This window comes from Syngnathus scovelli, chromosome 21 (genome assembly GCF_024217435.2).
Source record: "Syngnathus scovelli strain Florida chromosome 21, RoL_Ssco_1.2, whole genome shotgun sequence".
Classification (NCBI taxonomy): domain Eukaryota; kingdom Metazoa; phylum Chordata; class Actinopteri; order Syngnathiformes; family Syngnathidae; genus Syngnathus; species Syngnathus scovelli.
This window is the reverse complement of record NC_090867.1, coordinates 3834640-3858933: the sequence shown is the minus strand read 5'-3', so window position 1 is coordinate 3858933 and position 24294 is coordinate 3834640. Positions and strand designations below refer to the sequence as shown.

At 47.9% G+C, this 24294-nt stretch overlaps 2 protein-coding genes and 1 long non-coding RNA gene across 40 annotated transcripts in view; 1 reads left to right on the top strand and 2 right to left on the bottom strand.

Moving 5' to 3' along the window:
* Positions 1–4708, bottom strand: part of tcf7l2 (transcription factor 7 like 2) — a 69098-nt gene extending 64390 nt beyond the window's left edge. For 5 of the 32 annotated variants that reach the window (XR_007489205.2, XR_007489207.2, XR_007489206.2 and 2 more), the window contains exons 1-3: positions 4074–4703; positions 3807–3873; positions 3562–3686 (exon numbers count right to left, since the gene is read on the bottom strand). Coding sequence is in view for 29 of the 32 variants with exons in the window: in XM_049758858.2 (XP_049614815.1) it covers positions 3562–3686; positions 3807–3873; positions 4074–4262 (381 nt within the window). In the remaining 3 variants the exon portion in view is untranslated. Of the gene's footprint in view, positions 1–3561; positions 3687–3806; positions 3874–4073 lie in introns of all 32 variants that reach the window. The other 27 variants (XM_049758854.2, XM_049758856.2, XM_068649409.1 and 24 more) reach the window with 10 other exon arrangements.
* A 323-nt stretch (positions 4709–5031) lies between these two features.
* On the top strand, positions 5032–5694 carry LOC125991209 (uncharacterized). Its single transcript, XR_007489213.2, has 2 exons — positions 5032–5185; positions 5275–5694. It is a non-coding gene; the product is annotated as an uncharacterized lncRNA (long non-coding RNA).
* An 8506-nt stretch (positions 5695–14200) lies between these two features.
* Positions 14201–24294, bottom strand: part of vti1a (vesicle transport through interaction with t-SNAREs 1A) — a 50211-nt gene continuing 40117 nt past the window's right edge. For all 7 annotated transcript variants that reach the window (XM_049758917.2, XM_049758912.2, XM_049758914.2 and 4 more), the window contains one exon: positions 14201–14827. Coding sequence is in view for 4 of the 7 variants with exons in the window: in XM_049758912.2 (XP_049614869.1) it covers positions 14734–14827 (94 nt within the window). In the remaining 3 variants the exon portion in view is untranslated. The remainder of the gene's footprint in view (positions 14828–24294) is intronic.

Below are 24294 nucleotides of genomic sequence, written 5' to 3'. Positions count from 1 at the left end.
GATGGTGATCTCTTGGGCCCGCTTCAAGTTCGCATTCAAGGTGAGAGGAGGCAAAGTTAGAGACCCGCTCGCTCGCTCACTCATCCGAAAACTTTTGACTGCAGATTCAACAGCTGGATGAAAGAAAACGGAGGTACGTAAACACGCGCGGCTTTAACAGCCTGCGGGGAAGCGGGGGGGGATCGAACCTATATTTAACAGGATGACAAAAGTTGGCGCTCTCAATGTACAGTGCTATCTTTGTGTGCTGCTGCAACGGCGGCTATAGAAATGCACGGGAGAAGGAGCAAGCGAGAGCGGGAGGGTGGGTGGGTAGTGCGGCTGAAAGAAGAGGGTGGTACACTAAAAAGAGGGCGGGCAGGCGGGGGGGCTTACTAGCGCACAGCTGCTAAACCAATGCCTTTGTGCAAGCCTGTCGACATAAAACTAAAAATTATGTCAAGATGTTAAAACAATAGTGTCAATAAAGTTCATTTAAAAAAAAAAAAAAATCCAAACCTGACATGCTGAATTCACCCCCCCTCCCCATCCTTTTTCTTAGCGCTGCCAATGCAGCAGTTAAAAATCTGATGGCAAACACATGCACATTTTTATTTTTAAATATTTAAGACGATGACAGCTCAACCCGCCAACATCCTCCGAATGAGACAATTAAGCTCCGCGAGCAGATGATGGGGGAGAAGAAAAAAAAAACTTCCACACACACATCTTGTCGGTAAATATTTACGGCAAGAATCTTTCCCATTCATTGGCCAGGCACTGACAAAAGCTTACTGTACTGCCTCTCCAAACTCCCCTCACGTATGCCCCCCCCCCCCCCCCCCCCCCCTTTCCCTCCTGCAGCCCTACATCTGCGATTCATTGACTTCACAATTTACCACATGTCGAGCCGGGGAGAGGTCGAGCCTCCACGTGAATCACGGCGCAAATATGCGAGTGATTTATTGTTTTGCTAAAAAAAAAAAAAATCATAAAAAAAAAAAAAAAAAAAAAAAAGATTCTAGCGCGCTCTCTCTCCTCGCTGTTGGCAGAGCGTGAACAATTACATTTTGGACTAATTAAGCCGAGAGAATGCGAGGCCGCTAATGTCTCGCAGGCCCGGCGTTTGCGAGTGCCAGACCCCCCTGCCCCCACCCCCAAAGTTAACTCGTCAAATGCAAAGCAGATTTTACGAGACGTGGAAAAGGGGGAAAAAAAATGTTCCACCGCCGTACTTTTTTGTCAACAAAAGTGATTTGCAAGACAAAAGGGGCTCTGCAACTTTGCGCAGTTTTGACGCCCCCCCCCAACTCCCCTGCAGACACCAATTAGACCCCATTAGCATGTAAAGCCAATTTGATAAGGTGTCGAGCAGCCACCGGCACCCGACCCACACACACGCAATCCTTCAAATCCCCCCAAAAAATCCATTTACAGGAGGGCAAACAAACGTAATCCATACGATGACGCATTGTTGTCACGACAATGCCGCCATGTTGAGCTGAGATACCGTGGCTCCAAGCGCCAATTAGAACGGATACAAAAGGATCCCGTCGTTGCATGTTGCTGGGGACCACGAAAAAAAAAAGCCACATGCATTATTCAAATGAAGAAAATAAGAAACGGGGTGTGTTTTAAAAAAAATAATAAAAAAACGAGAAGCTATTTTTATTTATGCGAATACATTCCCGTAGCCAACCCTCCTAGGAGTGGGTCAACACGGACGGATGGGGGGCATCTACCTGTTGAGGTCACGTGAGCCCACACGGACACACCGTTTATTAAAAAAAAAAAAGGGCAGAGTGCAGCCCAGCAAGTTGCTTTTTTTTTGTCCACAACTGGACACGTCAAAATGGTTCAATGGCACGAAGTTGTCAGCTTCTTTGGACTTGGCTTTCCTTGGCTAAACAAATTCCCGCCAAAGGTCACGCAAATGATGTTAACCCCCCCCCCCCTGCCGTTCAGCTTTAAAAAAAACAAAAGACGCCCAAATCCAAATCCTTTTCTTTTTCCTCCATCATGGTTGCGAGTTGCCGCCTAACAGACAGCTAATCAATGTCCAGGTGAATTATTAATGGCGGCTCGGAGTCGAATAAATTGATATTAGAGCCACCGACCACTTCAAAGACGCTAATGGCTTGGACACAGCGGGGTGCGTGTTGGGGGGGGCGTTATTTAAAGACTATCCGCAGGCACGAGGAAGTACAAGCGCAGACATTTTGTTTAGACCCACCTTGATAAAATGCAAGAAAACGAAACCCTCCATGCTTCCACCATATTTTCTTTCATAGCCTTCAAATTTAGAGTTGTGTGAAATTAACACTTCTTTATTTACGGAAATTTCAACAAGCGAATTTAAATGTAGCGACATTTAATTGAGAAAAATTTTAAATTGAAGGAGATGCTCCTTTTGAGTGAATCACATTTTTTAAATGGAGGGAAATCGCTATAAGAGATAATGGGGGATATAAAAAAAAAGATGACGCCAAGGTGGAATCAAAAGAGCAAAGTGCAACGCGTCGTCACGGGACTCCTCATGCTTGACATTGGTGCGCGCGTGTGTTGGTTTTAATGACAATAAATGACAAGCGGTGATTGATTAAAAAAGAAAAAATATTTTCTTTTCGATGAGAAAATACAGTAAATGATTTCACAAAAAATAAGAGCAGGGAGCAACAATTTTACCCTCATCGTACAAGTATTCATTTACAAGGTGCACACAATAGAAAATGGAGGAAACAAAATAGGTGGTGGAGAAAAGGGGGGTGCGGGGTGTATTGCGGCTTGCAGGGTTCCAATTTCCTAAATGCGTCGCCTTCGCCTTAACCTTGTAAAATGAGATGACAGGTCCTAAAGCGCTCCACTTGTAATTGCAAACGTTTAAACTAAAATAAGGGGAGCGTGTAAAAAGGGAAGAAGGTGGGTGAAGGGGGGTAACGGGGCTTAAGGCTCGCCGGAGCCCCGGTGGGAATCGACGAGGTGCATAATTAAAGCCCGGCTAAATAAATAACATGAATTTATTGATGAACTTTACATTTGCAGATGCTCGACGTCACCGAATAAAATAGAAACAATCCTCTGAATGAATGAAAACAACCAAAATGGTTGGATAAGCGCTTTACCTCCTCTTATATATTTTTTTTGGGCCACATGCAAATAGCAGCACACTTGCAGCTCATTTGCGTATTTCATTGGTGCAGCTTTCACATTGTAGAGGAAAAAAGGGCATTTTTGATGAGGGCTGAACAAACACCAGCCAAATGCATCATTCATTAACTAAAGAAGTGCATTGCAATTGTGATTATTTTTTTTTAATCACGAATAATAACGATGACTTTTTTAACACATGAAATTAAATATGCACAGAAACTTATTGCCCATTTTACTTTAGCCACTTAGCATGCTAGTAGCGATGACAGCCGCGCCAACTGTACACTTCACGGACAGTGGCAAAAATTCGACTTTTGCAATACATTTGCACTTTTGTACCTTTCCCCGAGACGGCCGCCGGTGGCAAGGCTCGCTCGCGTGTCGCGTCGGTGTGTTGCAGGGAAAACAACCGAAAAAAAGAGGTCAACTTACTGTGCGTGCTGTGGGGGAAAGTGATCCGTTGGGGAGGTAGGGGCTGCTGAGATCGGGGATCATAATAAACGGGTAGCCCGGGTACGGTGGGCTCTTGAACAGCCCTCCATCTTGCCTTTTCGCTGCTAACATGGCGGTTGTGATTGAGGCAGAAAGAAAGAGAAGAAAGGGGCAAAGTTTTTTAACAATAACCCAAAAGACACAAACAAGCGCGGGGGAGTCTCAAATGGAAACCAAGAACTCACCTTCCTCTAAACTTTCTCGCGTTTTGTCTCTGAAAGTTTCAGACCTCGGCGGAGGCCGTCTCTCCGCCTTGAGAGAGGTTGGCGTGGGTGGGGGGGGGACAAAAGTAAAAACCAAACAGTAGTGAAACACAGAAATTGCGTTAGCGGGGCCCCGAGGCACAACTTTCGCTACGGTTTAGCCGCCTCACAAGCCGCAGGCGGCGGCCACTCGCCTCGGAGTTGTCCGGGGGGTGACGGCGGTGCAGCTGCGTGCAGCTCCAAACTTACCTCCGAGTCGGACGAGCTGTTCTGATTTGTTTCCGACTCGTTGACGAGCGACGACTTGACGTCCGCTAAATCCCTTTCGGCCGACAAGTTCTCTGAGATTTTCTCCTCCTGCTCCCCTTCGTCTTTGAAGGAGATCATCTCATCGTTGGCGCCCAGGTCGTCCCCTCCACCGCCGTTAAGTTGCGGCATGTCGCTGCGCTTTTTCCCCCCCACGAGCTTCACTAAAGGCGGCTAGCTTGCTGCTGCTGCTCTCGGTAGTGGTGGTGGGGGGAAAATCTCCAAAAGGAGAAACTTTTGCTCTTTTTCGAAAAAGGACCCCTCGCCGTCGAAAAAAGTGCCACTTTCCGCGACTTCGGGGGTGTCGTTGGTGGCGTTGCCCCCCTCCAGTTGGGGAAAAAAACACACACACGCACCCGCACGCAGAGACACACAGCGTGTGGCGTTCGCGGTCCCACAGAAAAAAAGTCCCAAAAAGAAAAAAAGAAGGGCGCTCTTGGTGGAAAAGGGGAAGCCGGAGAAGGAGCCGCGGTGCTCGGATTGAGAGAGTTGAAGTTGGTCGGAGTGGTTTTCAGTTCAAAGGCGGCGCTGATTGACAGATAGAGAGGGATGGAAATAGAGAGAGTCTGGATTCGGGATTATTGACAGGGAGAAACACACAAGAAACTAATGAGATTCAAACAGGGAGGGACTTGAAGTGACGTTTTCATAAATAAAAAAAAAGAAAAGAGGAGGAGGAGGAGAGAGAGAGAAAGCGAGAGAGAGAGAGAGGAAGCCGGCTGTGATGGAGCATGTGAGACAGGACAGTGAAGGCAACACTGCAGGAAAAAGAAAAGGAGTTGTTGCACACATGAGAAAAAAATAAATAAAAGCACACATGGGCGGGCTCAAACAAGAACGAGCTTCACCATTCCCTCACCCTCACATATATTTACATTTTTAAATATTTCACCATCTTCCTCTGCTCAAAGGCCTGCTTGGGAAAAAAGGAAGAGGGAAAAAAGCACGATGAACCCTTGTCTGGTGTGCACTGATCTATTTTTTCATCATATTAGGTAACATTTCCTCACAGAGATTCTTTTTTTTTTCCATGTTGCACCCTTCCTGAGTGGCAGGTGAGATGTCCTGTGGGACTAACCTGAATTCCTCACGGCTGTTCAATGTCTTTTGTTTAAATTCCATTTTGTATCGTCATCTTCTGCAGGTGGACTGGACAAAAATGAAACTGCAGCACATTCAAAAAAGAAGAAACGTGCATGGTTGGAGTTTTTTTTTCTTTACTTGGCATCATTTTACAACCTTCTCCCTCAGAAGGTTAACAAAAGAGAATTGTTTAAACATATGCACGTGAATTATGATTTGGAAATTAAATGCATATTTAAAAATGAGAAAGAAAAGAAAAATGTGCTGTTTTCTATTTTGAGGTCAAATATTCTGATAACAATTATTAAAAATCGTTTTGCAATCATTTATTTGAGACAAAAGGTTAAAAAATACAGTTGTGGAAACAGATTAGAATATAAGAAAGGCATTTCTATTTAAACTATTTAGACGTTGACAAAGAAATACTCTGCGCACTGCATCAGCTGTTCCCAATTTTCAAATAAAAGAATTCCATCTTTAAGCTGTTTATTCCAAAGACATTTTTTACACGTGAACGGAGATTAAAATAAAATAATAAATTAAACACATTAGTGAGGTTGTGAGTTTGTTTGTTTTTTTTGTTTTTTTTTTACTTCCAGCTATTTATTTTCAAACACGTAAATTACAGTACAAAAAACCGCCCTATTACCTGTAATGTAAATAAAAGGAGGAAGAAGGAGGGGGCATAATCCTGCATCCTTTTCCTGGGGCTTGTGTGTGTGTGTGTGTGTGTGTGTGTGTGTGTGTGTGTGTGTGTGTGTGTGTGTGTGTGTGTGTGTGTGTATGTGCGTGTGTGTGTGCGCATGATATAAATCAATGATGAGCGCCGCTTACCTTATCTCCTTATTTCAGAACATGCCGTCTCTCTTTTGAGCTGTGATTTCATGCAACCATCTACAATGAAATTCACATGGACGACAAACAAATGAGACAAATCTAAACATGACATTAGAGAATGTGCGCGCACGTAAAAGCTGCACACACACACACACACACACACACACACACACACACACACATTCCCTTCAGCTCAGGGCCCACATGTTCCAGGCCAAAGCAGCTGAGTGCCGAGCGGTTGTCGCTTGGGCCTGCGAATGTCCGGCCTGACTGTTGTTGTGACTTCAATCCAAATAAAATTGCTTAACATTATACAAACTGATTCTCAACTGTGCCTTCTGGATGTCATTTAAAACCATAATCATCAATCAATTTCATACCTTGTGTCGTAATTTGGCCGCACTGCAATAAGATGCTTCCCATTTTAATTAGTGGCTGTGCTAATCTTTGCACAAAGGGATTTGGATTCTGCACATCAAAATAGAGAAGCAAGAGCTGACCATCCAGTCATTATGCAAACATGTGGCCCCAAATGTACCCCAAATATACAGATAGATAGAATTAGATCTATTTTTCTCTTTAATATGCTGCGAGAATAGCAAGCCTCCCCCCTTGGCCCCTCAGCGCACTAATCATTAGAGGAAAAAAAGGAAATAAAAAGCTTCTGTATGCAGCCGTTACATCTGAGCACGTCACTAAAATAAATGTAAAAGTGAATTGTTTACCAAAGCCTTAAGGGCTATTTTATGCGGTGCTGTGTGTGTGTTTTTTTTTTTTTTACATGAAATAAAAGGGTGCTCAGCCATACAGTATAGCGGCTTTGCTTGAGCCTCGTTAATTCAATCAAAATGAATCGTGGGCCGCTTTGGTGTTTTTTGCACAAATATTTACTGCAATACTAATTTTACCACCGGCAAAATCTGTTCCACAGGGCTCTCTACTAGGGCCATGGACTTTTGACCAATTTGGAGAGGAAAATGGAAAAGGTAAGGGCAAGCGAAATGCTTGGTATCAGCAAAGAAAAAAAAAAAAAAGCAGACGTGGGTCCTGTTGACCCCACCCCAAGCAAATCCAACATCTTGTCTTTTGGGGTTTGAAAAGGGACAAAGTGTCCTTTTAGAGGCCGGGAGCATCTTGTTGAAGGCTCTTCCTCAAACAGGAAGCGGGAGTTGTGTTTTGTGATACAAGCAAAAGAGGTAAGAGGGTCTTCTTCAACGTCCTCCAACAACATTCCAGGCCTTTAGAAAAAGCACAATTGAATTGCCTTCCTTTGGGGCGCCTCAACAGGGCCAAAGACTTTTTGCAAGCCCATTTGGAATGAATGCACTGAGGGCTCCAAAATTGCTGCCTTGAAAATTCTCAAATCAGCTTCACCCCCCAAAAAACTCATGCATGATCGAATTTTGCCGAAATGGAATTTGAGACTTTACCCCCACGCGAACAACATGAACTTTAGCAAACAAGTCAGCTTGTCAGAAAGTCAATTGGGCCATAGATGCCCGCCAAGCTTTTTGCATTTCCAACCATTGTTGTGTTTTGGTCAAAGTTTTTTCCCTCCCATTTCAATTTGACGCTGATTTGCTCATTTTCCATTTGTGGCTGATTTTCATCCATTGCGGGCGACTCTTGGAAAAGAATCTTTTTCTTGGTTGATTTTTTTTTTTTTTTTTTTTTTTTTTTTTTGACGCCACAAACTGATTAACGAGCGGCACATGGCGGCTGACCTTGAGTCAAACGGCGACACAAACGAGAGCAACGTGTGGCGTTCATTAGCCGGAGGGACGCCGTCTCGGGGCCATTGTGCAAAGTCAAAAGGGACGGCAAACATCATCAAGGTTACGCTGGCGAGAGAGCGCATTATACGCTAATAAAGGACGGGGAAAGTGGCGCAAACGTTGTAAATGTATTCATCACAATGTTTACAAAGTTGGTTTCATTTGCAAAGGTTCTCCCACGCTTGCAGCGAAGAAGACGCAATCGCAGCTTAAGTTTGTGTCCTCTGAGAAAAATCCCTTTTACTTTGGCCCTTATTAGCAACTTGCTAGCTTTTTCTTTCCATGTGTAACTGTTGAAGGATGTCGATGGATGATTGTGGCGGTCGTTTTTTTACATTTGCTTAGCAGCTAGCTAGTGAGCGATTCGTCTTATTTCCGAAGTTTTTCCATGCAACGGCAACAATGGATGCGTCCGCCGCACATGGCTGCAGCATTTGGCCAGATGAATTTCAATGAAAGCGCCGCTAATGAGTTTTGCAGCCTTTGGCAACCCCCCCGCTCGCCCGCCGCTGTTCCTTGTGATGAATAATGAATATTGCGGGCCACCGGATGACATATCGTCTTGGGCCGGCGTCATCCAGCTAAGGCCATTAGCTGCTTGGTGACAAGCTTCTCGTGGGGCAAGGACTTGGCAAACTTTTTACATTATGAAGAAGCATAGCAGTTTCTCATGATGCACATCTACTCAAATGTGTAAAAATTGGTCAAATTCAAAATTCGAAACATTTTTTTTCGTAAGCTAGGCCACTATGAGAAATTTCACTCTATTATTTTTTGCGATCCGTGCGCTCGTTAGCTACCTTCCAAATTCATCATCAGATCACAGTCATATTTGATCAATATTAATAAGGATAGGCAAAACTCCGGCAGTAATTACCGCCGTCTTCTCAGGGCTTTGATTCGGACCGTTACGAACGCCTCGGCGTCTTTGAGATTTAAAAAAGAAAAAAACGGCACAGGCCTCTTCTTTCATTTTATAACATTAAAACCCAACAGGCATCTTCTAAAAGCTCTAATAAGACAAAGATTAGATTTGCATCCCCATACAAGTGTCGTTTTCAATTGATTAGCAAGCAGCCATTGATGTGGCGCAAATGGATGCTTTCCCCTATGTTCTTAAGGCCGCCTAATAGAAGGGGGCGGGCATCCCGGAAGGAGTGGAAAGGGGGGGGGGGGGGCGTTGCTACTTTGATGTTCAATCAGGAGGGGGCAAAAAAAAAAAAATCTCACTTCATCTTTGTCGGATGCTGTTTGGTAAATAACGACGACTGGCAAAGATGGAGCCAATGTGCTGGACACTTTCTGTTTTGTTTTTTTTTTATAATAAGGGGGGGGGGGGGGGGGGGGGCTGTACCGAGCAATGTGACACACAAAATTCTGAAAGGTAAAATTGTCCTTGGCAGCAAACTTTGTTGTCTTTGTCGGTGCGCAAATGAAAATTGCAAGAAGGGCAGGTCCGCTCGCACCAGTGTCAAAAAGTCTGTTTGGGCACAGGAGCTCATCTGCATATGTGAATAATACATGCTGCTTATAAGCATATTAAATGGCGGGCCGTAATGTGACGGCCGGCCACTTGGTGTCATGTGAGGAGGAAGAGATTAGACCTTGCCGCTTAATTAGAAAGATGTCAAGTGTCAGCGGGTGAACTCGCTCCCGGGAGGGTCAGCGCCTTTAGTTTGCTGATTATATGCACAATCTATAGATAAAGTCTCATCATACGGGCTATTAAGGCCGCCGCATTAGCATGCTAGCGCTGTCCGGCGCAGGAGGAAGCCACGTGCACGCTTCGGCCTTTGTTAAGACCGCACAAGTTGTCGCAATTTAATTGCAAACGCCATTGGGATCGCCGCCATCGTGCAAAGCGACGATCGGCGAAATCTACATTTCAAATGTGGCTCGACGGGCAATTTGTACAGCAGCAAGCAGTCGGACAGCCACCAGCGGGCTTCACATGTCACAAAACAGCAAAGCTTCAGAGTACGAGTCATGTCGAGAGGAGAAAGAAGAGGAAAATGAGAAAATTCAAATCATACCCCCGAATAATAATAACAAAAAGTAGTAAACAAGAGAACACAAAACAGTCCCATTAGCAAGAATGCTAACATAACACAACAGCTTGCGAGCGTGTGTGTTTTGCTAATTATCGGCGCCATCGAGAGGCAATCAGGGCAGCGGTGCGCTACGCTGCGCCGGAAAGTGGTGGCGGGCCCTGAGAGAGCACCTCGGCTTCACCTTGACAGGTGAGCCCGTCAAAGCGGGCCGACGCTTTCTGTGTTCTTGTCAATCACAAGCAGAGACTCCCGCCCAACCCCTCCGGTAACCCCACCACCACACCTTCACAAAAAAACACACAAAAAAAACAGCACAAACCAAATTTGGACCTTTGGCAACACAGTAGACTGGATGATGTCATCAGGCTCCTCCTTTCTTTGCTTCCCCTTTTGTCAGTTGATTAAAAAATCTTTTCATCACCCTGTGGAAATGAAAGTGGAAGCAAGGCAGGCAAATATTAGAGGGCTGCAAGACAATGTGTTCTTTCAACTGGACTCAAATGTCTGTAGTGAGGCTCAGAAAAGAGCTCAGTTGACATGGAAAGTCAAAAGCCATAAAATAAAAATGCAAATAAGTCAAGTGAATACAAAACGAATCTAATCCAAAATAAATGAAAATCCCATACAACAATTGGAAAGGTAAAGGCTCTGGGGTTTTAATCAGTTTGTTTTGATTTGGGGAGCTGATACAGCAGCCTCCCCCCCTCCCCACCCGCCACCCAACCTCCCCCTGCCTCTTCAATATTTCATGTGTTGAGCCCATGCTGAGTATGTGAAGGCCACGCTAGCAGGCTACAAAAAAAAAAAGAGCAACAAGAGCAAATAGAAGCGACTGCTCCAATCCGCGAACAGAAGTGTTGCAGTTAGCTGCCATCATGTTAGCACAAAAACGCCATGTCATGCCAAAAACTGCTCCGTTGGGCCACTCAATATCTCAATGAGTTTGATTAAATCACCATTTGCACACACCCCCCTCCCAAAATCAGCGATGTTGCTTTTTGGAAAGCGCCAAAATAGTATCCGGATGTGCAAAACATCAAACATTTGCCGTTTTTCTGCCTTCTTTTGTCTGCAGCTGGATGTCATTGGAGAGCAAAGCAAAAAAAAAAAAAAAAAGCCCACCTAAAAGTGTGTCTTTTTTCTCACTCTACACGCGTGTGCGTGTCTCGCAAACGAACGCGCACGCAGGCTTTGTTTTCCTTTTGAACATCCCTTTGATGCTGCTGCTTACTTATTTATTTATTTCCCCCCGCTCGCTCGCCGGCTCGGCCGGATGAGGCGCGCCGTGCGCCGAGTGGCATCCATCAGCGAGGAGCCTCTCCGGGTGACCTCCACTCCCTGTCAGCCAGGAGGAGGAGGAGAAGGGAGGATGGGGGCGGGGGGGGAGGCAATTGAGAAGAAGGAAGAAAGTAGGAAGAGCAATCGGCCAGTTGTGTATTTAATACATTACAGAACAAAATGAGGCATTTGGCAGTAATATAAACACATCTATTAGGAACTGTCCGTGGTGCTGAAACGTTCTTTTATAATTCTTTACTTTTTGGAGTAATACTTTTTTTCTAATGGCGATATTTTGGGTACAGGATTGAATCCTTGCAGGAGGAAGCCACTGGAGCTGTCCTTGGTGCTGAAACGTTCCTGTCGTTTCATATTCTTTACTTTTTGGAGTAATATTCTTTTTGCTAATGACAATATAGTTGGGTGCGGGATTGCTGTCCATGGTGCTGAAATGTTCCATGCACAATGTTAGTTTTTATCCCAATTGAGGACTTTTTTTGTGACGATATTCTTGTGAGAAGCTAGTTTTGTTGCAGAATCTTTCCTCTCAGCTGATAAAAATTTCTTCCGCCGCCTTTTGGGATTGAACGATTTCATCATATTTTATTGAAGGGTTTTTGTAAGGCCTAATATTCAGCAGCTGTGATCTATGGTGGAATGACAATTCTCAGGGTCAAGGAGGGACCGGGGCAATGGGAAACAGGAGGGGTGGGTGGGGGTGCATGTGGATTGATGGAATAAAAAAAAAAAATAGGAAAAAGGGGACGCAAGAATCTCATGAGTCGTCTTTAAAAATGAATGAGAAAATGGGCAATCCCAGAGTCATGAGTGGGGTGATCAATATGGCCTCTCAACTCATGGGGGTTCTCAGCAGTCCTTGATATGAACAAAAATGCTTGCCTTATCCCTCCAAAGACGGCTGTTTGTTTACAGCAAGAAAAAGTCTCATTATTTGTAATTGTCACGGGGGGATCACGTGACCTTTCAAGATTCACCTGGGATGGGAACTGATGGATTCTCCAGCTGAGATATTTTGCAACAGTCTGGTTCTCCGCCTTGTACGTACACCTGGATGAAAGGTGTTTCACGGCAAACTTCCGGTCTGTCCATCTGCTCATCGCAAGCGCTAAATGCACCCCAACGCCAGCACCGAGCACCCCCTCCCCACCCTCCTCGTTCATTAGCGAGCTCTTCAGTAGCCTGTCACGGCGGATGTGCTCCATCAAAGCTGATGGGCTCGCCATTTTTTCGCGGCGAGATGTCGCGGGTTATCACGCCGCGCTCAGATCTCGGGCTACGGGCGGAGCGTGACTGGCAGGTCGCCTTTTGAACGCACTGATTCCTCCCAGTTGGAAATTTAGGATCGTGTCGGCTAAGACGCCGCATGCAAAGTAAATTGGCGTGCGTGCGTGAGCGCGACTGGCTGGCTGGGTGGGTGGGTGGAGGGCCAGGCGAGTAAAAGCTCCTTGCTCTCTCTCCATCAACGTCCACGCCATCTAACGCAGAAATGAGTCTCGGCCTCTTTGGACCGCAATGTGATCCACTGTGGATCCACGGAAAGAAGCGCTCAACCGCCCATCAAGCCATTCTTTTCGCCGTACAACCGGAGAACGTGGCGCCCTTTCTGAATGGTGTAACACTACACTGTGTGTCTCGCCAAGCGAGGGGGGGGGGGGGGGGGGGGCAACAATAGTGGCGGATTCATTGTGGCACTCAAATGACACCATTGTTGCATCTCCTCGGGGAGTTGTACAATGCAGGCAGGATTCTTTGGGCAGGAGAACCTCCCCCCCCTCATGTGGTGCTTCTCCTCCCATCAACATTCCTTGTCATAGGAAATGGCTGACAAACATCAGGTGGGAGAAGAGAGATTTTGTTTCTCCCACAGGAGCGCCCCAAGAGGATGGGGGTGGCATGACATCAGCACTTTATGGAGGGTTTTTTCCTAGCTGAAAGGGTGGGGGAATGATGTAAACAAGGATTTGAAAAAGTGGTCTGAGACACTTTTTCATGTGTGTGAGTGGAGGGGGGGTTGAGATGGTAGGGAAGGGAGGGGTGGTGTAAACGATCGTTTGAAAATGCATGGGTGGTGGGAGGGAGGGGGAGGACTGGCCATACCTACCTGCTGGGGAAGACCCAACCTACATTTGGAGGGGGGGGAAAGTGGGGCAATATCCCTGCAAACAATTCTCTCCTCGCTGGTCTTTAATGCCACCTCTTAACGAACATAATCGCCCGGCGACAGTAATGACAGGAAAATAAAAACATCTAAAAAGGAGTCGGGGCAGTGGGGGGGGTATGTATAGTCGGCAGGCACCCCCTTTCCCCACCGCCCCCCTCCCTCAGGTTGTCGCCGGCGCTCAATTATTTCCTTGTCAAGTGGCGGTGTTTTTAATGAGGCCCTGTGGGACTGACGTCTGTCAGTCAGCCCTGACTTTTTGACACCATTACAACTTCAAATAGAAGGTGCCGCCGCCCGCCACGTTCGTCTGACAGGCTGGGGGGATGGCGGGGAGGGAGACGGTAGGAAAGGTGGCGGGGGAGAAGACAGAGGAAACACGAGCATATAGCTCGGCTGAACACACGCATCAGTGGCCAGTCATTAACCCGCTTACACGCACCCCCTCCGCGCTGCCTGGTTGACTTCCCGTTCCCGTTTCATGACAACATTGGGGGGGCCGGCCCCCCAGCACGGGATGGGAAGGCCCTCGCCCAGCGTGGGACGGGCCCCTATTTTGTCAATTGCTAATGCGAGACTTTGAAGCAGAGGATGGAGGGGAAAGGGGGAATGCGTCCCCCACTCATCGCAGAGGGAAAAAAAAAAGATGACCGACTGCCGGCCTTGAATTGCAAATTTGACGCTTTCGAAGCAGCGGGGACAAGGACCACGTCGCACGTTCAAACTAGTGACGCAGAAGAAAGCTGAAAATCAATTTGTTTTGTTGATTGTACCGATTTTTTTTTTAACTAAGGATGCTAGTCACAAGTTTGACATTCCAAGTTGAAGCCATTCAAATAATTAATCAATTTTGGACTCCACAGAAAATACAGTTTGAGCACAAGAAGACGCCTTTATAAATAAATAGCAGAATCACATACGTACATAAACATTTCCAAGCTATACATGATGTTCAATTAAATGTTAGTACACACGGTAGAAAGTGGAAACAACAAGAGGGGAACGCAAATGTGTTAAAAAGTATTGGAACCAAATGAATCATCGCCGTCATGAATTTCTGACTAACAACTAAGAATGAAGATCTGCCCGTCATTTACTTTCCGAATGTGCCTTGCGGTGGAAGGGGCCCAGATCAACGCCATGAATCTATTTCTGTCCCTGGAGACGGACGGACGCCGGAGCATGACGGAGGAGAAAAGATGGACAAAAACCAAGCAAGAAGTTGGAGAGGAGGAGGGGTTTAAAAAAAAAAAAAAGGCCTTGTCAGCCATTGGAAAAGCTTGATTCATGGTGACCATTTGTCCTAATTACAACCCAACAAGGCTTTTTGTCGCTATTAATCACGCGTGTGTGTGTTTGTGTTGGTGTCAAGATGGATGTGTGTGTGTGTGTTTGGAGGATCAGTGGCCCCGCAGATTGAAATAGATGGCCAGGATGATGGTGAGGACGATGAAGGCTCCCAAGACGAAGAGCAGCACGCGATTCTGGATGATCCTGCAAACACAGACAAAGACAAAATTCAGGTTTTAGAAACACACGAAATGTTTTGGACACTTAAGGATGGATGGGACGTTTGAGTTCCATCTGTGCTTAACAAGGAGGTCAAAAATAACAATGTGAAAAACAAAAGTTACAGAGGTGCGCCTCCAAAAAGTTATTTGCAAGCAAGGAAAAAAAAAAAAAAAAAAAAGCATCCCTCTAGTTTGCTGGAAGTCATAAAAAGCGCAAACTAATGATGGAATTTACCATAAAAACATTTTGACCGGGCCTGACTTTGGAGGAGGACGGAGCGCGGGGTGGAGGCGGGCGGGCGGGGGTGCATGTGCTAAAATGTCGACAAGACAGATCGAGCGCTGATGCATTTGTGCCTCCCCAAAAAATTCTCCACACTGGCTGCCGCTGACAAATGAGAGAATTATCACATTTGCTGACATGTGGAGGAGAGGCCGAGGCTGGGGGGGTGCGAGGCGCGCTGTCCGCTCCTAAGCGGGAGATGAATAACCCCCCCAAGTGGTGGTCATTTATCACCGGGGGTGGGTGCGCAGTCACCCCGGACCGGCTTGCTGCCCACCATCTCCTGCTCACGGCTCCATTTACACAAAGTGGCGGGATTTTTGCCTCTTTAGCGTCTCCCTGCTATTAATTGGCATGCATTATTTACTGTGATTATTTATTCCAGCCAAATACCCCAGAGGTTGTTGCAGAAAAGTGTTAGCTTTAGCCTGGGTGCTAACAGAGTTGATATTACCGGATTATAAAAAGATCTTGACTAAATGGTTAAGTTGCACATTTCCCGTCCGTGCCTTGAAGTAGCAGCCGACATACTCGAGCGCTCAGCGAGGGGAAAGATTGCCTCCGTCCCCCCTCCTGTCAAGACTGCAGGACCGATGCGGTTTGATAAGTTGTGTTCCGTCTCGCCACGTGTCAGGATAGGATCAACCATTTGCGTGTTCTTCACACTTGAACTTCTCCTGCCTTCCCCCCCCTCCGCCCTTTCTTCCTTGCGAAGCTGAAGACACTTTGGCGCATGTTACGGGGCCAGCGGAGCTCGTCACGCTCACCAAAAACACGCATCAGTGTCATTTTGGAGCCTTTTGTGGCCAGCTCGACCTTGACGTGCGCTCAATGTCAGGCTGACGCACGGAACTTTTCGCGAGGAACGCAGCCAAATTAAAATTGTTTGACAAAAGTCACGCTACAAAGTTTATGTCCGCGGAGGCCCATCCACTGTCAAATTGGCGCCAAAACATTGTCGAGTTAAAAGGATTGAACAATTCGTCTGCTTTTTAGTCCAACAGGTGAATTGAAGGTTGGTTGCGGCATACGAGAGAGAAAAGTGAGAACAAGAAGGACGGCGACAGACGGATGCGAGCGAGCGAGCGAGCGGGTGGGCGAGGGTCCATTTAGCTGCAGGGGGGGGGGGGGGGGAGGCCCCTCGGAGACCACATGAAAATAATGAGGACTTTTCTGTCAGGAAAGATTTACAAAATTGCAGCAGTGTTATTAAAATTTAAAATCTCCCATTTTTCCTTCTTCTTCTTGCATGGTCTTCCCTTTTTCTCTTTCCCTCCGCAGCCTTATTAGGCACTAACGAGAGGCGAGGTGCACCTCGGCGTGCGCGTCTGCGCTCCGACCTAGATGCCGCTCTTGTCGCTCCACTACCATGAGTTGCAACTTGAATTTCTTCCGGGAGCGTGCTCGTAACTCGAGCCCCGCGCGACTGCAAATAGAATGCTAACTTATTTTTGGAGAAATCCATTTACTTCCTATTTTGACACAGGGAAAAGTGTTTCGGTCAAAATGGCGCCTTGAACTCTCGGGTAGATTGTGCTCGGCCCCTTCCGCTCGGCAGCCGAACAACATGTCCGCTCAGAACAAAGTTAGTTTAATCTTCTCGGCACCACAAGCCCCATCAAATCTAAATCAATGGCTGCCTGAGCTGCTCTGGCTCTTCCCGCCGAGAGCCTGCCAACATACGCCGGGCCAGAAAGGGGGAGAGGGGGAGGGATAGAGGGAGGGCAAGATCAATGTGCTCACAAATGGTTTGAGTGATGGACACGGCAGAGGGGAGGGTCCGGCCAAAAGCATCCACGACTTAGCAAAACTAAAACAAATAAATGTTGCACTGTGCTTCACACACACAATTTTTTTTTTTTTTATGCTTTCTTCCAATCCCTCATATGACGCTTGCGAGCGCTGGCCGGCTGTTAATGTAAATAGAAATAAGTTGAGTTCACGTTGCGCCCATTGCTCCCCAGGGACCGTTCAAGAGAAATCATTTGACTTGTTTTTTTTTCTGGAAGCCCCTTTCGGGCCGAGCAGCTGCCGCCGACAAGCGCCGCCCGCTCGTCCCGACGCTTAATTGCAAGCTGTTTACGCTAATGAATTATGGAAAGATCATCACTTGATTCCCCGCAGATGGAAAGGGGGGGGGGGTCGTTCCCAAAGTGAGGTGCGCAAGTAACAGCGCAAGTGGAATGATTACAAAGCTTGACTTTTTTAAGCTGGAAATAAATGAATCAATAAAAAGTTTGATTATGCATCTGGCTAAAGTTGCTAAATTTCACAAGTGTTTGACCTGCTATGCTGAAAACGAATGATATCACGCACATCAAAGACCAACAGGTTTTTATTTTGCGGGATGAGCTAGGATCAAGGTTTCTTTTTTTTTTTTCGCTTGCAGGAGAACGCCACGGAGGCGCTACAGGTTCATCCATTTTTAATTGAGGCGGCTAACGAGGTTGGCTGACTGGCTGGCAGCAACTTTAAGACTGGGACCCCCTTCTCTCACACGGAAGATGAAAAGGAGGAAGAATGACGCCACTGCAAATTTTTTTTTTTTTTTTAGGGGGGTTACAAAGTCATCCTTTTGTCATCAACATTTGTCCTCAACGTAATATTGCTGGTTTTAGAGGTGGTCGACAGTTTGACGGACAGCGTTTGGAGGTGCACAGCCATAACATCCTCCTACAGACACTTTGACACGACAAGGGAGCCTTTTAGTCAAGCTAAATAATCCATGCTTTGCCATTAAATTTCCACACACACTTCACTTCCTTCCCTCTTTAAGATGACGGAGAGGGAAACTCTGGGAAAGGAGAAGAAAGGTGGACCGTTCGCAACAGGAAAGAAATATCGATTTCATAAAAGACTGGATGGTCACTAACGCAAGTGCTCAGTCCTGAAAAACAAGTAAAAATGGCAAGAGAGAAAGTAGCCTTAGCTTTAGGACTTTCTGCAAATGCCAGAGAGAGCCAATCCATATTTGCAGGAAGCCTGGGTTACAAGTTGAGGGTTCGGTGTTGCGCAGAAGCATCACAAGAGATGCCGGGTAACACACAATGGCTTTTTTTTTTTTTTTTGGTCACTGGTCAGCAGAGCGTGGCGATCCATCAGTATTCCAGTGTTGGCCACATCACAAGCCCACAACGATGCAACATTCATGGAGGGACTGTCCATCAAGTATTTATGATCAACTTTTTTTTTTTCCCCCCCTTCTTGGTCACTGGGAGAGTTCCCTCAAGAGTAAACACCAAAGAGAAAAACAAAGGACGGAGAGATGGAGTCGGGGGGGTGGGGGGTGGGGGGCAAAAGGTGGGGGGCTAAAGAAAGGCCACAAACATCTTTGGCTGTAAAATATTTTTCTTTTGGAGGGGCCGAGACCTGAAAACTAGGTCTTGATATTCGGGTCCCCAGGTATCATCACAAACATGTTTGTGCCGTTTTTGTTTTCTTCTTCTTCATCTTTTGCTAGCAACATTTACAACGGGAGCTATTTGACGGGTCGGCCTGGCTAAAATTTGGGATGTCGGACAAGGAACGGAAAACTGTGTGGATGGTCGAGGAATCTTGGGGGCCAGCAGGTAAAAGGTCTTTTTGGTTGTGTGGCCCGCCTCCGCCTTCCTCTTGCTTGCTTAACCGAGCGATCTGCTGTCAAAGGAGCCTTTGTGACGGGCGGCGCTCTGGCAGGAGGCCCATCAGATCCGGCGCTTGTCTGTCTCACAGAGAGGAAAAAATATATATACCGTCGCTGGCAGGAATGTGCAAACTGTTCTGACTGGGCCCGGCCCGGCCCAGGAATTGAAAAGTGTAAAAGTGGGAAGCACGCCGGGCTCCCCGAATCAAACGCAAAGCTGCTTTACGCTAAACTGAGATCACAACTTTGACACGATGCTTTGCGCTCGCTAGCAAAAGACAACAAGAAGCTGCCAGAGCAAACAAAAGCCACTTGTGACACCTCGTCGCGCGGCTGCTACACAAAGCCGACTTGTGACAGCCGCCGACGATCACAAGGGGAGCAGCTGGAAATGATATTTGCCAAAGCCGCCTCAAGCGTGCCCCTTGCCTTCCCCCCCGTGGGAGAAAGAAAGCGGGGCGGACCCTCAGGACAAGACGGAACCCAAACTTAAAGGATGCAAACAACTCCGCCACGTCAACACACGTAACTTTCCCGTGCCAACAATTACGTCGATGTCGTCGTTTTGTTTTTTCCTTTCAAAATGGCACCCTAGTGGCAATGGCGAGGTATTGCGCACAACTGCTAATTGCAGCACCCATGTGAAACTTCACATACTTGGCCGTTCCTTGTGCAAAGTCAGCAGGAAAGGGAAGGGGGGGCCGAGCGGGACGCTTTTGCAACGCGCCCTCCAGCCCCGCCGCAAAGTGTGCGAGCGCAACGCAAACGACACACTCAGTACACGGCCGGCCGACCGGGCAGGCGGGCGGGCGCAAAACACAAGCGGCATTCTTGGCAACGCTGGCTAAGCCGGCGGGTCGGCCAGACTTGCTCATTTCACACGGCGAGGCGGGCCAAGGAGCACCGACAGAACGGGCCAATAAAAGCGGGAGGGGGGGGACGCAGCCAAAAGGCCTCACTGGTCTCACTCCGTCCATTTGCAACAAGGCTACAGTGATAGCACGAGAGGGCAATTGTTGGTCAGGCGCCGCCGTGCCACTGCGAGCGTGCGGCCCATTTGGCAGCGTGCGTGCGTGGCGTAGCGTGGCGCTTCTATTCTGGTCTGGAAGCCACACCGCTGTGTGAAATGAGAGGGAATGCTCTGTTTGGGCAAATCTAATTTCAGGGCCTTGTTTGTTTTCACTGCTTTATTTTGCAAGCCGGAGTTCGGCTGTTCTCAGTTCACAAAAAGAGAGGAAAGCGAGGAAGTCCAGTCGTCTCAGGCGCTTAATTGCGAGGTCATCCCCGCGTGGCGGCAGAACATATGCACGCCCGCACGCGTATGGACGGATCTGAAATGAGCGGCTATCTTGGGGGGCGGCTAATTGCCGTGTATCGTCCCAGCGGGACCGCGTTTTGGGGAAGAGTAAATGCGCCTTAATTAGCAGGGAATGGAGCCAAGTGTCATTATTTACACAGGGCCGCTAATCTGCAACATTCTGCTACCACTTGTTTCATGTGACAGAAATATTTGCGGGAGGACAGATGGGGATGCCCAAGAAGCGGCGCTGTACCGCTTCTATGAAAGACCCCAATGCCATTCATCTGGTCCAGATGGATTGGCAGCAGCATTTTGGATTTGACCTGTTCACAAACTGGCTGAAGGTGGTTTTAGCTAACTGGATCTGGGGTCCCCACTCACTCTGGGTTGCTATTCTGTGCCCTAAACTGCCAAACTTGAAGTGCCTCGGAAGTTAAGTGCATTGTTAGTCCGCTAATGAGACGGTGGCCAAAAGTTGAGGACGCCTGATTGGACGAGGGCTTCACTTGACCTTTCAACTTACTCCGCCCCCCCCGGAGCCGAAAGGAAACTTCCCAGGGAAATTCGATAGCATCCGAGAGGAGCGGGCGTCTCTAATTTGTTCGCCACTCACACGACCTATTTTCCCTCCGACCGACCGACACGCCGATCGATCTACTTATCTGGGCGAGATCAAAGCTTCGCACCGCTCATGTACATTTAGCCCCGACTCTGGTCCTCCCACGTTATGTCTAAATATTAATGATAATAAAGTCTCGCAGCCGTTGGCCGTGTCAGGCAATTACGGCCGACATCGATCGCCGGCTTGGCGCTGCAATTAGAAGCCGCGGCTCGTAACGTGTCCTGGCACATCAAAAGAGAAGCGTCATTGATCCGCTCCTGGATTTGAACATTTACCGTTAGGAGACAGAAAATGGGCGGGGAGGGGGCGGGGGGCACAATTGGCCTGCGTCATCTCGGAGAGCAAGACTACTTGTACACTGGCAAAAGAAGAATGATGTGCGATGCATGCGGCGCAGGAACAGGCACGAGCTCCCGTCTGTCCCCCATCCAGTCAATAGACAGCGACGCGTCCCTATTAAACCGTCCGCATTCCGCGCACAATTGCTAGCAAACAATGGGGCCGTTGACGACACGACAGGGCCGGCTCTTTCTCCACCATGCCGATAGCTCTGATGGTCCCGAGGTTTGGCCGTTGTTCTGCTTTACAATGCCGCGCTTCACGCCGCTAATAATGGACTGGAACGGCCGGTGCCAGTGGAATGCCGGACCCCGTGCGCACAGCTGATTGACTGGCAAGATAGGGAGGGGCGAGAAAAATGGGACATCGACATTTTCCGAGTGAGGCCCGTCAAATGATGAAGTGTGCATAAGGTCTTGTTTTTCCAGGGTTCCTTTTTTGCAGATGATATTTTTGCACACTGTGGATGCGGTGTGCTGAGCTCACTATGATACGCTTTGCTAACATGGTGCCCCACTTCAATTCTCTAACAAACCATGTCATTAAAGATTGGAAACCCGTGTTTAGAAAAGCGTCAAGGGGAAACTTTTAGGATGCTTGGACATCTTAAGAGACACAAAAAAAAAAAACATGGGAAAACATTTGTGGCGTGTGCGTGCGATACCCAACCCGCTGATGCAGTCGGGTCAGGTGAGGAGACGGGAGGGGAAAGTAACGCGGAGATGCTAGGCCAAGACTCCAATGTCCTCACGACTTCCCTTCAACACTCAAGCGATGTTACAAGGCTGGCGCCCTCGAAATACAGGGAGTCCGGGGCGAGGGGGTCTAGAGTTCACGTAGCAGAATGACATTCAAATTATTTGGGGAAGTCATCAGAATTCTGCGGGAAAAATAATGAATTTTTTTTTATTGCTGTCAAATGTTGTTCTTGTCGTCTGTCTTGATTTGTTTTGCATGATTTCCTCCATGTCGAATTTCTCCCTGGAGTTTCCAGTCAGGTAGAAAGCTGACCCGACGTAGCAACGGTAACTTTGCAAATATCTTCCCAGACTAAGGCGCTGCTAAACGGGGGCTGTGACCTTTTTGGAAAGCGCACAACACTGGTCTGTGGAGAGCTGTAACTTATTTGTAATGTGAGCCTTATGTCGCCGTGGACAAAACGGGCGTTGGCTGCCAGCAGTCAAAATAGCCAATTATACAGTACAGTAGCAAATTCCTGCGCCAGACAGCTCGCAGAGTGATGATGTCGGCCGTCGAAGTGCAAGCCCAGAACCCTGTCGCCACGGAGACGCGAAGACCGCGGTAGAGTCCCCCCCCCACCCCGCCCCTGCCTGACCACCAGCGGCTGGCAACGGGCTGAGCTTCGCACCGGGATGCGAGGCCAAAAGCTTGTCTCCTCTGTCAGATCGCCCGGCGCATGCCAGTCTGTGAGGGCGAAGGGGGGGGCGGGAGAAGGGCTGCCAGCTGGGCTGCTACTTCATGGCAGAGTAGCGCTCTCCCCAAACAAACACAAGCGGCGGCTTCCACGCAACCTGTCATTAGCGAGCGTGCGTGACCGCTCGACTCCCCGAAAGGCTCAGCCAAGCCTTGAACATGCGCTGCGCTCGTCTGGGCCAAAAGCAGATATCGCGGCCGCTTTATCGCCAGCGGCGGAACTCATTCCACTTCTTACTTTTATGTTTGGAACGTGCCAGACGAATGCCAAACGCTTTTGCAGGGATTAGCTTGTGTGCCGCCTAATTACACAACACTTTGTCGACTCGCGCAGGCTAAAAACGGAGGCTAGGCATCGGACATTACAGGGTATCGTCGACGGAAACGCGGCCGGCTTTTGTGGGCCGACTTTGGTTTTGACGCACGGAAAAAAAAAGGCATTCTCGCAAATTCCCCAAAATCTAATCAGTCAGCGGCGGACATCAACTATATTGGTCCAAAAACGTCTTCTAAGATTCGGGTCAACCTGGTCAAAGAGGTGAATGCAGAACAAGCTGGTTCTGGGTGGTAAAAATGGAATAAATCAACACATCTCCAGCCCTCGTCAGTGAGTTGATGCTTCGTCAAGCAATTATTTTTTTTCCCCAGCCCTCCTTTAACCCCCGCTGACTGTCACTCCGACAAGACGGCGGGAGATCAGTGGCGCCGGTGTCCCTTGAAGTGGCTCCAGGTGTCACTCTAAGGGTACCCGCCCACTTTGATCCACCGTCGAGCGCCTGTTGGGCCACGGCAGCCTCTGATTCTGCCCGTCACAAGGATGGGGGTGATGCTTGGCGGGTGGGGAGGGGTGCCAGCGAGGCTTTACCTGTCCAAAAGTTCTTTGGAGCGGGGATGAGGGGCGAAAATCGCCCTTTTCCCGTTGTGGCTTTACTTCCGAGCGGAAGGTTCGAAAGCATTTTTAAAAATATGTCTTAATTAGTTGCGCCAACTTCCAAAACGCCGACTATCTTTCCAAAGAGCTGCCTCTGGAGTGGCAAATAAAAAGCGCCTCATCACCATTCTCTAATGGGCAAGCCAGGGGAGAGAGGAGGTGGAGGTGGCGGCGCTTGTTTGGTGAGTAATGAGGATGAGGCGCGCAAGCCTGCCATTGTCCCAGCGGCGGCCCGTCCAAACACACAACCCGTTATTAGGCCAGTGTAAGTATTGTTTGGCTTTCATGCCACAATTCCTCAAAAAGCGCCCACCGCTGTGTGCGCTACTTACTTCAAGACAAATAAACGTCTACTTAAAATGTCAAGGGAAAAAAAAAATCGGATGAGATGCCGCCATGTCAGACAAATCCAGAAAATATGGCTAATGATCTCATTTCATAGAAAAGCACATTCAAACTCAGTTGCTGACCAAAACAGCAGCACCTTCTTAAATGTGATTTTTGCGTTCCCAATTCATCTTTTGCCAAGCAAACGCTCTCAATGGCTGGCACGCATTGGTGGACACGGCACAGCTGCGCCCATTGCACAAGTTAAAAGGCACAATCGGACACGATTGCCAGAATCAAGACATTTGAACATGAAAAGCCGAGTGACCCACAGGGGAGGCCATAATGCGGCAAACACGTTTCAACGTACAACGTGGCGAGATCACATGAAAACGGGATCCGCCGAGAATGTTCTGCCACTCGGGCCATGTGATGAACGGCCACAGTGGACGGCGCCTTTCAAAACGGAACGCAACCCTGTTGCTACCCAAAACAGCAGCCATGAAACACAAAAAGAGTCATTGGTCCTAATGAGACTCACTTAACGAAAGGGAACTGTTTTTGAGGGGGTCTACACTGATCAAAACCATTT